Raw genomic sequence first — 12,159 nt, 5'->3', positions numbered from 1 at the left:
GATCCTCAGAGAGTTCTTTGCCATGAGGTGCCATGTTGAACTTCCAGTGACCAGTATGAGAGAGTGAGAGCAATAACACCAAATTTAACACACCTGCTCCCCATTCACACCTGAGACCTTGTAACACTAATGAGTCACATGACATCAGGGAGGGAAAATGGCTAATTGGGCCCAATTTGGATATTTTCACTTAGGGGTGTACTCACTTTTGTTGCCAGCGGTTTAGACATTAATGGCTGTGTGTTGAGTTATTTTGAGGGGAGAGCAAATTTACACAAATTTATACAGCAAATTTACACAAGCTGTATACTCACTACTTTACATTGTAGCAAAGTGTAATTTCTTCAGTGTTGTTACATGAAAAGATATTTAAAAAAAATATTTACAAAAATGTGAGGGGTGTACTCACTTTTGTGAGATACTGTATATAGGGGCTGATTTACTAAACTAAAGAGCGGAAAATCTGGTGCAGCTCTGTGTGGTAGCCAATCAGCATCATACTTCAGCTTGTTCAATTAAGTTTTGACAAAAAAAAACTGGATGCTGATTGGTTTCTATGCAGAGCTGTACCAGATTTTGCACTCTCCAGTTTTAGTAAATCAACCCCATAGTATATATCTGTAAAGGGAATGAAAAGTGACATATATATATAAGTATTATATAGTATATATATACTATATATACAATGTATTTTATTTTTATGATGATCAGGACTAAAAAGTAAAATAAAATGTATATTCTATTTTCTTTTTCTTTTAGTGCAGTAAATATTAATTACTGCATATGCATATTTTGTTTTTGTTTTTTTCACATGGTTTCCAGGCTCTTCTTAGCTCCTCTGTTTATAAAAAGAAACCTGTTGTTTACTTGGCTCAGTGGCTCAAGCTGAATTTTAGATGTTTCAAATTAATCTATACTAAACAGAGACTATTTGCTTAAAACAAACGACATTTTTATTTACAATTTTCATGAACTACCAAGGATTATATTTCTTCTTAATTGCCTCACACACGATTAGGTAGTCAAAGTGAACATAGTTTTACACTATTTACTAACATTTATTTTATAACGTGAACATACACTTTTACAAAGTCAATATTACATAGTTACATAGTTAATCCCAAGTCCATCTAGTTCAACCAATATTACCTTAGTTAGGTAAGCAGACTCTACTCCTTTAGTAAATTAACCATATTGGGTCTAAAAGGAGACAAACCCTTTAACATCTTAAAAAAAAACCTGTAGTGCTCTTTGGTATACTTTGTCATGTGTTGACAACTATGATAAATGTTTATTAGTATACCTTTGTATACATTTGAAAAAACAATACAGCTATAACATTTCAGATTAAAAAAGAAAAAGCTTTAAAATAAAATCTAGAACCATTACGGTTTCCCTTTAAGTCAGGTAGTTTATATGGATTGGTGGACACTGGTAAAATTATATGTTGTGTTTGTATTTCTGCAGAGAAACAGCTGACTGCCAACAATTGCCTGGGCATCCTGGCCATGGCAGAGGCCATGCAATGTGTGGAGTTGTACAACATGGCCAAAGCGTACGCCTTGCAAAACTTCCCTGAGGTAGCAAACCAGGATGAGATCCTGAATATCTCAAAGGATGATTTCGTATCATACACTTCTAATGACAGCCTGAACACCAAAGCTGAGGAGCTGGTATACGAGACAGTGCTAAAATGGATAAAGAAAGATCCGACAAACAGAGCACAGGTAGGAGAGATAAACTACTTTTTGTAAGCTGTTTCCATTTTGTCAAATACAAAAACACACAGAAAAATATAAAAATGTATTTTGGTAGTGCTTCAAAATAGCTTCTATGGAGACTTAAAGTGGAATCCCAGGTATGCTTTAAAATACACTCCTGGCACAGCACTGTAAGCGTTATTAAAACATGAAAAAATCTGTTTGATTTTATTAAAATAAATATTTTTTAATTTAAATTAATCATTTTTATTCAACTTTTTTCATTAGGTTCACATAAACATCCACAGACAGATACAATTACAAATAAAGTTAACTATACATTTGTATATTTTAGAACAAACGTTCATCTGAAAACTCTTTTGACATTTGATAACTGGATAAGTGCCGTGCAAAAGTATTTCAAAATCTCATTTCATTCAACATTTGATTTTGGAATGAATGTAATTTCCAGAATGAAATCCACGTACAGTATATGATTAGAAATGTATTTGTTTGAGGAAAATTTTCCACCCTGATTCTATGATTTTTCTTCTCATGCCGTGTACACATGGTCGGACTTTCCGGCAGAAAAGTCAGATGGGAGCTTTTCATTGGACATTCCGACCGTGTGTATGCCCCATCGGACTTTTTCTGTCGGCATTTCCGACGGACTTAGATATAGAGCCTGTTTTAAATTTTTCCATCAGATATGCTGACGGAGTTTTGCCCGATGCAAAGTCCGGCCGTGTGTACGCGGCATCACTGTGGTCGAAAAATAATGTCGATTTGACTCCACTAAAGATTATAAAATCAAACAAATGTACATTTTGAGTGAAATTCTACTGCATAGCCAGCTTTCGTAATTAGTGCTGAGGTTGTCAAAGCAGATAATAAAAAGAGAGCTAATCTATACTGTAAGTGGATAAACAGGTCATTGAAAACTGCATTGGCTAAGCCCACGATCCAAAACATCCATAAGGCTGAAGGGTGCTAAGAGCAAGGGAAGAGGGAAGAGATGTCCTGTTAGGAATACTTACTGAGGAAGCCAAATCACAAGGGGCGCAAGGCATGAAGGGAAGATCCAAGCCCGTGACATCACACCGTGCACTTGCCCGGGAGTTGAGCCGCCATTTTACCAAGCTCTGGTTTTAGTAAGTGTATGTCTGTATATGTGGGACATATACAGACATACACGGAGGAAGTGTGACTCATACTGGTGGTGTTAGAGGATGGAGCCATCGGGAGCTCAATGAAGAGGACTAAGGAGCTGGTCTCTGCGGACTTGTACACAGAACATATTATAACACAGGCAATTTCTTTTCATGTTTGAGGTGAGCACGTTTTTCACCTGGTGAAGGATGAGCACTATAGGATGAAATATATATGAAGACACTCTGGGTGTTTTTCCTACTTTGATCTATCTTACTATGGATTATTGGACTTTGTAGATCGAATATTGGACTATTTTGCATTTTGAATGAACTACGGGATTGCATAATTTTGCACTGTATTGCACTATTGCACATGTCATATGTAATTGTTTTTATTGCACTTAATGAGATTCATATATTTGTTAACAAGTTGTGCTACACTACATTATTAAATTGATGGTTATAAATAGCGGTGAGTGGAACACTGTAAGTGGTAGTTTTACTTTTATTTGATTATTTTAGTTTGATAGCGCTGATTTTCTTAATTTTGTGTTAGGAATACTTGTTCTGTTTTGTCATCTCCACCAAGCTTCTGCCAGTTATACAATATGTTTTAAGTTAAACTCCAGACGAACCGCGTAGTACACAGATGAAATACAAATATGGGTATTATTTTACCTACCAAAGGAATTGTATTTCTTTCTTTCTTTTTGGCAAAGTCTTTATTGAAAGTATCCAGAATCCACAGAGCAGTAAAACACATTAGAAGGATACATACAAAGAATTGTATTTCTATCCATCCAGTCCTGAGACTTACACAGCCCTGTCGGACAGAAAAGAAAGCCTAATTTTCCTCTGTTGCAGTTAAGCAACAAATTGTGTCTATAAAGGGTTTCACACAAGATTCCCACAGCCTTCACCTATTTTTCTAATTCAACAGTCAGCAACCTGTAGATTGCAATCTACCAGTAGATCGTGGACAGGTGACTGGTCGAGAGCGGTTTGGGCTTATTGACCCGCCATTCCAGATCATCAAACAGAGTGCAATACAGAGGGACTACTTGTAAAATTGGAGCTATAGTAGGGAGCAAGAGCCGCATAAACTGATGCCTCCTCTGTTGTTCTGGCTCCTGTCCTATGTGGCTTGATACCAACTGCACTCCATCTCTTATTCTGGCTAGCGGTCTCCAGAGTGGTGCCAGCAGCAGGAAAAAAGACACCTTCAGGTCAGTGTGAAGCAATACACTGGGCATAATAATATAGCACAATACAATCTCCTCCGCTCAGGAGTTTAGTCCATGTGTAAGTGGTGTAGCCAACCCTTTGGATAGAATATGGAATTTCAAAGGTCTTGCTGCCCTCCTTAGAACAATGTGTGTCCTTAGAGCTGAAACATATAGAAAAACAGGGAGGGCGCACCGACCTTGTGCATTACCAAAGATAAAATTTATTTGAATAGTAAAAACAAAAGTCATACTCACAAACAAATGTTAAAAAAAGGCTTAATATTGCTCCAAAAGTTTGGAACCGTGTCTTCTAGACACCTGCAACCTGGACCGGATATTAGGAGGAACCAGATGGCATCGCAAGCAGCTTATGCGTTACGAGGGAGTACGCTCTTTATCAGAGCCTCAGCGATAGCAAGACAAGACAATTTTTCCTTGTTTTGGCTTGTGTAAAAGGGGGGGGGGTTAGAACCTCTTTCAGATGTTTATTGTTTTTGTCCCTGTTTGGGAGATTTGTATCTCATTCCTGTCCCAGTGGCCCTTTTGCAGTCCCTGTACATCAGAGTTGGTGTTTGAGAAGTAGAAGCAGTACAAAGAGCGGTTCAGTTCATGTACTGACAGGAGAGAGCAGAGTGACAAAGAGATGAGCTCATCACTATGATACTTCTCCTGTCCAGGCGGGTCCAGGATGGTGTTTGGTCAGTGGAGGTGGGTTGAATAATGTCAAACTGAGGACATCTAGCAGCAGAAAATAGTACTGCAGTGCAGGCGAAGCTGACTATTTCAGCAAAAACTTGTTTTGTGATTTTACTTTTTAATGGGCTATTCATTTTTATCTTGATAATTTTGGCTGGAGTTCTGCTTTATTTTTCAGTCTTGAGTGTATTGCTAATAGATACAGTTTTAAAACATTTCCATTTGTCCTGACTGTTCCAAAATCCAAATGCATTACAGCTAAGATATAATTTTGCTTACAAGTCTTTAGTTTATACTTCTGCTGTTGCAGTTATTATTGATTTTTCTGTTGTTGTTTAAATGCTATTTACCTCCTGCTTGAAGACTAAGTGTTTTATTTCAAAGGAAGAGAATGGAATTAAAAAAAAAAATCTGTACCATGCACTAGCACCTACCCATCTCCTCTTTTCCTAACATGTGGGAACCCTGACTTTACCCCCGGGTTATTCTGAATCTCATTTCTTGAAACTTAAAGAGAAAGCACTCTCTCAGGGGGCAGACGACCTGACAGAGACAAACTGGCCATCTTTGACCCAACTGACATCTAATGGAGTTCCCTTTCAACTACCTCTTTTCAATGTTTTTCCAATTTGTACATTTTTTACCTCTTCCTACACCCCACAAAGTTCTCTGCAAACTCACAGCATTCGAAACATTGTGTTCAAACAATGGCCCACTTAGACACTCCCTGTCATTGATATATGCCTGTCTTATTACCCCGAAATTGGATCCTCAACCATTCATTGCAGCATGGAAGAAGGACTTGAACACTACCTTCACAATGGAACATCTCCAGAAAATATATTTTCTTACTAAAATCATCAACCTGTAATGATACAGAACTCGGGAATGCAATTACAAGGGCATGACAAGGTGGTATAGAACACCATCATACAGTAGTTCTACAAGTTTATGCCCTCTGCACCAGACCGCTGCTGGCGATGTGGATCAGAAAAGAGATCCCTGGATTTGGGAATGTAGTAAACACAGATTTCTGGAAGAAAATCAGACTAATATCCCAAAAACTTACATAATATGTACACCGTTTTGCCGAATTGTGCCTTTTTCTCCTTCACCACAACTCCATAGCCCAAAAAATATACAGTTTATCGATCCTAAGACACTTTACAAATGAAGTCAAGGTGTGTAATTCCTGCCTGCTGGCGAGAAGACTCTCCCCTGTCCATCCAGATGTGACTCAATAAATGTAAATAGGATGGCAGACCTACTCCATTCACAAAAAGATACCCGGAAGACTTTTCACAAAACATGGAGACTTTGGCACACGTTCATATTCTCAGAAGAAGGGAAACAGCTATTAGCAGGAGTCGTGTCTTGCCTACCTTAACAACCGAATATTTGTTTCTCTCTTTCTAAATCAAGAACACTTAGGCCCCTTTCACATGGGTGCCTCCACCTGATGGACTCCACTTGCTTAGCGGGGAATCGCTGCGCTGATCACTGCTGAGCAGGCGGATGACAGGTCCGTCTCCGCTCACTGTGCAGAGCCGAGACGGACCAGGTCCTGCTCTACTCTATGAGGAAATCAAGTGAAAATGGATCACCTGTCCGTTTTCATCCAATCATATTCAATCCGCCAGAGGGATGGAAAATAGAACTACCATCTGTCTGGATTTTTCAAACAGACAGGATCGGACTGAATAGCAGCAGATGTCAGCGGACATGTCACTGATGACATCCGCCGCTCCATAGGGGAGAGTGCAAGGTCTAGTCAGGTCTGCCGAAAAAACTGACAGTGGACCTGATCGGACAGCCCATGTGAAATGGGTCTTAAAGTGATACTAAAGTCTTGTTTTTATTTGTTTAAAGATAACAAACATGTCATACTTACCTGCTCTGTGCAGTGGTTTTGTACGGAGCAGCCCAGATGCTCCTCTTTTCGGGTGCCTCGCTGGCACTCCTGGCCTCTCCCTCCTGCTGCATGCACCCCAAAGCAAGAAGCTTGCTACTGGGGTACCCAAGCCGAGCCGCAGCTCTTTGTGTCCATTCAGATAAGGAGCAGCAGCTCAGCCCTGCCCCCGCTCTCTCCTCATTGGCTTGTCTGACTTTTGTTGACACCAGGGGGAGCCAATGGTGCCTGCTGTGTGTCTCAGCCAATCAGGAGGGAGGGTCCCGGGCAGCTGAGTCTCTCATGCAACATTGATAGATTGAAATGGGCTCAGGGAAGTATTAGGGGGCTTAGGGGGGCTGCTGCATACAGAAGGTTTTTTTCTTAATGCATAAAATGCATTAAGATAAAAAAACTTTCTGCCTTTAGAACCACTTTAACTTTCACTCCCCTCTGTTTTTTTCTTTACCTTCCCCCTCAATCACCATTGTTCTTTTTCCACCAATTGGGGACATTCCATCCCTCCTCCCTTTCCCGTGCTCCCTTTATAAATGCAGAACTCACTAGACCCAGGAATTTTCCTGACTGATCCCCTTTGGTTAATATAATTATATTCTGCTTTATTTCATCTATACTTGTTTTGTTACGAGTTATAGAAATGTAGTTTCAATGACTAAGTCACGGCATTTATAATTACACAATCTCTCTCTGTTCCTTTTATACCGGGTGCACTTTGAATGTACAATTTCTTTATACGGTGTGCTGTGTTGATAAAAATGGCCTGGTATAATATATGCAAACTGTGTCAATTTTTACTGATACATCTGTGAACCTTATAAAAAAAAAATTAAAAATAGAATTAATCAAAAACATTGATACATTTAACCTATAAGGCATAAAGCTGCCCTAAAAAGGGATGAAACATCTGTTAATGTAGGCTACAGCCTGTCTTTTTTTTTATTTTATGCAAAGTGATGTGAATCAGTCAAATTCTTGATCACCAATCTTTCTTAAATTGCATCTTTAGCTTGTTTTTTTTATGTATTTTTAGTTATTTTTTATGCTCAGTAGATATTTTAGTTCATTACTTTAAAAAATAAAATAGAAAAATGTATTAGGTAAATATCACATATTCATATTTTATGTTTACCATTTGCACCAATAAGTGGAGCTCTAGGCAATATACTAGCCCCTCCCCCTTTCCCCAAACCTGCATCACTCATATGGTAACATCAAATTAAGGGATAAATAAGCCCCTTGTGATAACTTTAGGCAATGACAGGTACTCTTTGTTGATGTCTCCTCTGCCCTTCAAAGCATCTGATCAAACACAGATTGTGTTTGATCTTATGCTTTCTTGCCTGTGCTGGCAAGGGAATGACCCCACTAAAACTGGAAGCTTCTAAATCCTTTTCACTTCCAGATTCACTTGTCACAGAGGATATTGGGCAACAGATGTTCCTCCATCTTCTCTGTGGTGGAATGGTAGAGCCTCGGAATTGTGGCAGGCGGTGGCAGAACAGGGGTCCCTTCCAAGTACTGTAAAAGTGATCAGGCGACTGTAAAGCCACTTGGATCACTTTTACAGGAAAGTCGATCACTTTTACAGGAAAGTCACTGTTGCAGCCATGATCCTGGTATAGCTGCTTGCTGCTCAGGGAGTTTATAAACGTATGCTGGGCAGCAGGCAGTTAGGAATCTGTGTCAACTAGTTTTTGAATTGCATCAGAAGCATCAGAATTGCTTCTCTCCCTATAAAAGTCAAAGTGGATGCAAATGCAGGTTGAAGCAGGTTAACATAACCTACTGGAACCAGCAAGATTTGCAGACAGATGTTTTTTTTTTTGGAGCCAGTCTCAACTGCAGGCACAAAAACAGCTAACTCAAACCCTTCCCACTCTATTCTTAAATGAAAACATACATGGAGTTGGAATCCATGGAGTAATAAAGTTACATTTTCTCCTGGGCAGCATTAGCAGTATAATGTCATACAATATAGTAAAAATCTTGAATGACACCAGCATTGTGGAAGAAGTCTCAGGGGTATCTAAAACTTAAACCAGGTCTTGGTCCACAGGGTTCCATTTGGCCTTGCTGCCCCCCCTCAGACTAGGGAATCAATAGACACTATATGTAAATAAACAAAAAGAGGGTACATCAGCCTTGAGCATTAACCAAATCACTATTTATTTCCAAGGTAACATACTCACAATCGGTAAAACACAACATGTTCATCACAAATCTCCAAAGCAACAACCAGAATCGATGTGCACGCCTTCCAGATGAACTAGACAGATGTCACACAGTACTACAGATGCATTTTCAAGGAGACCCTGATGAAGAGGGGTCACCCTTGAAATGCGTTAGTGTCTGTAGGATTGTGTGACATTTGTCTAGTCCATCTGGAGGTGTGCACAGTGTTCTGGTCATTCCTTTGGAGATTTGTGATGAGCATGTTGTATTCTGCCATTTGTGAGTATATTACCTACTTTTACCTTGGAAATAAATAGTGTCTCGGCTAATGCACAAGGCTGGTGTGCCCTTTTTTTTTTCTTTTACATTAGCAATATAATGATTGACTTACCCGTTACCTGTTGTTGCTGTCTCTAGTAATGATTTGGAGCCAGCAGGAGTGGCTCCCAATTATATGACCACTATGACAGAGATTCACAGTGGTTGCATGATCGGGCAGAACTTCCCTCCCCCAGGCATAATTTAGTAATTTAGTATGCAGAAACTGAAACATCTTGGACCAAAATGTAGTAACAAAAGGTGGGCAAATCCATCAGAAATGTTTAACATCACCAAACTCTTTACACCCCTGAAGCATTTGTTAGATGCTGAAGAATGGATTTGGGCCATCCTGGATGGTACCAAATGCCAGCGAGTAAGAACCTCATAAGCCAATTCCAGAGAGCTGAAAAACCTTTAGATAAGTTGACCCATATTTGGTCCCAATCCTATGATAATTTCATTACAAAAGTTGTTTTCTGTCTTTCTATAGCTGCAGCTTTCATTAAAATATTATCGGGTGAAACTCTTTGTTCAAACACTTTCTGTAATGTGATGTCAATTTGGTACCCAGTTATTCAATGTTGTCACCTGCACCCCTGATTGAGACTAGAAGCGGCCATACTCACACACATATTTTGCATGGAGTTGGGCTCTACGTAAAGTTGCACAGGCATTGCCCATTCAATGTCACTGTTATGAAGCCAGTGTAGAGCAATGATGTGCAGCTGACCCTGGACCAAGAGCACATACACAGGAAGTGTCTGAAAAGGCTGGAGGAGATCAGCAACACCGAGAGGCAACAAATAATGAGAAAAAGGTGAAAACAGTAGTTTATGGGAAAAAAAAAAAAAACACGGCAGTTGTTTATGACAGTGCTTTAGCTAACTAAATGTCTTTCAGTGCTGTTTATGGTTATTGTGGCTAGCACTGTGGTTTACCTATACATAAAAGTTTGATATTGACAAGCCCAGCAGCAGAACAGAGGATCATGGGAATTCTAATTTGGGCAGTTATGAGTATGAAAGTTCAAGTGCATTGTGCAGATAAATGAAATGACAGTCTCAATCTGACAGGTTCCACTCTGTCCATTGTGCAGAAACGGTCAGTTCTCGGTGCGCTCATTACCACTTACACTGACCCGAGCAACAGGAGCGGTCATTCAAAAGCATATTTTCTTCTTGTATTGCATCTCAAGAAACTGAATGAAAAAAAAAATCAAACTACTTGTAGTTTCATCCAACCTTCTAAACTTTCTTTCATTGTAAAATATATCTCCCATATTTTTTGCAAAAGGTTCTATAACTCCTGCTTTATTGTAGTGTTAAAAAATTGTGTATTCTCAGACATTTATCATTATGTCCGGAGCAAACACATCTTCCTGCAGAACCAACTAGACACTTATTACAGGTGTTACCTTTTGCTTTACCACAGCCTTTTTACTACTACTGGCTGGGATATTTGCATCAAAATAGTTTGAAGCTAGGACAAAATTTTTAAAATGCCAACAGTCATGTAGCACAGTCTGAACGCCATCTGCCGCTATTCACAATTGAAAGGTGGTATATTAGCAGAATACCCATAGTTAATATTTTGGAGTAGGCCTGTTCTTCTTTCCTCCACGTTTCATTATTTTTCAGTCTTTACATATAATTAGTAACACACCTACACCCCCTATACGCATATACGTTATTACAATGCATGTTTTCCTGAAACAGCAGATAAGTTGCTGGACTTTGCAACTCCATTAATTTACAATGGCGCCTCAACACACAAATACAGGACCTGCACTCCTCCTTCTTTCCACCCCCGCCGGGCCAATCAGAGAGCGCAGCGTGTTTTGCGCATGCACAGTAGGGGACGCTGTGAAGCCGCAAAGCTTCACTGCCGGTTTACCTTACAAGGAATGGAGGCGGCAGCACCCGAGAGCCGATTGAAAAATCAGCTGGGGTAAAGACATCACGGGATCCCTGGACAGGTAAGCGTCCTAATATTAAAAAGCAGCAGCTACAGTATTTGTAGCTGCTGACTTTTCATTTTTTTGTAGGGGGACTGGAGCTCCGCTTTAAGCTCTGGGGAAAATGAGTGCAACTGCACCTGCAGAGTGCACAGCCTTTAGGAAATCAAGCCCATTGATAACGAGGCTCATTGTCTAAAACTATTTTATTTCCACGTTTGCAGTCAACTTTGAGAAAATCCACTTGTATGTTTGTTATGTTTTCCTATTCACACAGTTTACCTAAAAATAGTTATATAAATATATTTCTTACCTTTCTAGGTGTTTATTTGGAGCAGGTCTCGGGCAGACTGCAAGCTACTCTAAACAATTGGAAATGAGAGGAAACTCAGTCTGTCCCTACTGACAAAGCGGGACACGTTGGGTTTCCCCTCATTAACATGCAACACAGGCAAGTGTCTAAATCTTTAACTCTTTGTCAGGGCAGACTGTTCAAATCTAGTTTACAACTAATAATAAGATCTGCCAGCACAGTGCAAACAAGTTAATTATGGCAAACATCAACTCCACAGCCCCCTTTGCAGAGCAGAGGAAAATTTCAGTTTGAGTAAATGTATAGATCCACCAATGGGGCCTGTGGGTTGTCAATCCCAAAAATTATTCAGGTGCAAACATCACCAAGGATAGAATTGATAAAAACAGCAGGTTACAATAGTAAATCGTTAGTGCGTGGTAATTGTGGATATTTGGCCCAATGCGTTTCAGGACAATTGTGGGGTCCTTTCATCAGGGGCGTTCAAGGCAAGATAAGACTAATGTGCTTGGTAGTCTCATCTTTCCTTGGACACCCCTGATGAAAGGACCCCACAATTGTCCTGAAACGCGTCGGGCCGAATATCCACAATTACCACGCACTAACGATTTACTATTGTAACTTGCTGTTTTTATCAATTCTGTCCTTGGTGATGTTTGCACCTGAATAATTTAAATTCTCTATAAATAAATAAATATCATTTATACAATTTTTGTT

The 12,159-nt window shown here is 39.6% G+C and overlaps 1 protein-coding gene across 1 annotated transcript in view; it reads left to right on the top strand.

Moving 5' to 3' along the window:
• KLHL29 (kelch like family member 29) overlaps positions 1–12,159 on the top strand; it is a 1,311,461-nt gene that overhangs the window by 1,053,423 nt on the left and 245,879 nt on the right. The window contains exon 10 of the mRNA XM_073625329.1: positions 1,468–1,727. Within this exon, the coding sequence (XP_073481430.1) occupies positions 1,468–1,727 (260 nt within the window). The remainder of the gene's footprint in view (positions 1–1,467; positions 1,728–12,159) is intronic.

The sequence above is a fragment of the Aquarana catesbeiana genome, linkage group LG04, assembly GCF_042186555.1.
Source record: "Aquarana catesbeiana isolate 2022-GZ linkage group LG04, ASM4218655v1, whole genome shotgun sequence".
NCBI lineage: Eukaryota > Metazoa > Chordata > Amphibia > Anura > Ranidae > Aquarana > Aquarana catesbeiana.
This window is presented reverse-complemented; position numbering and strand designations above follow the sequence as displayed.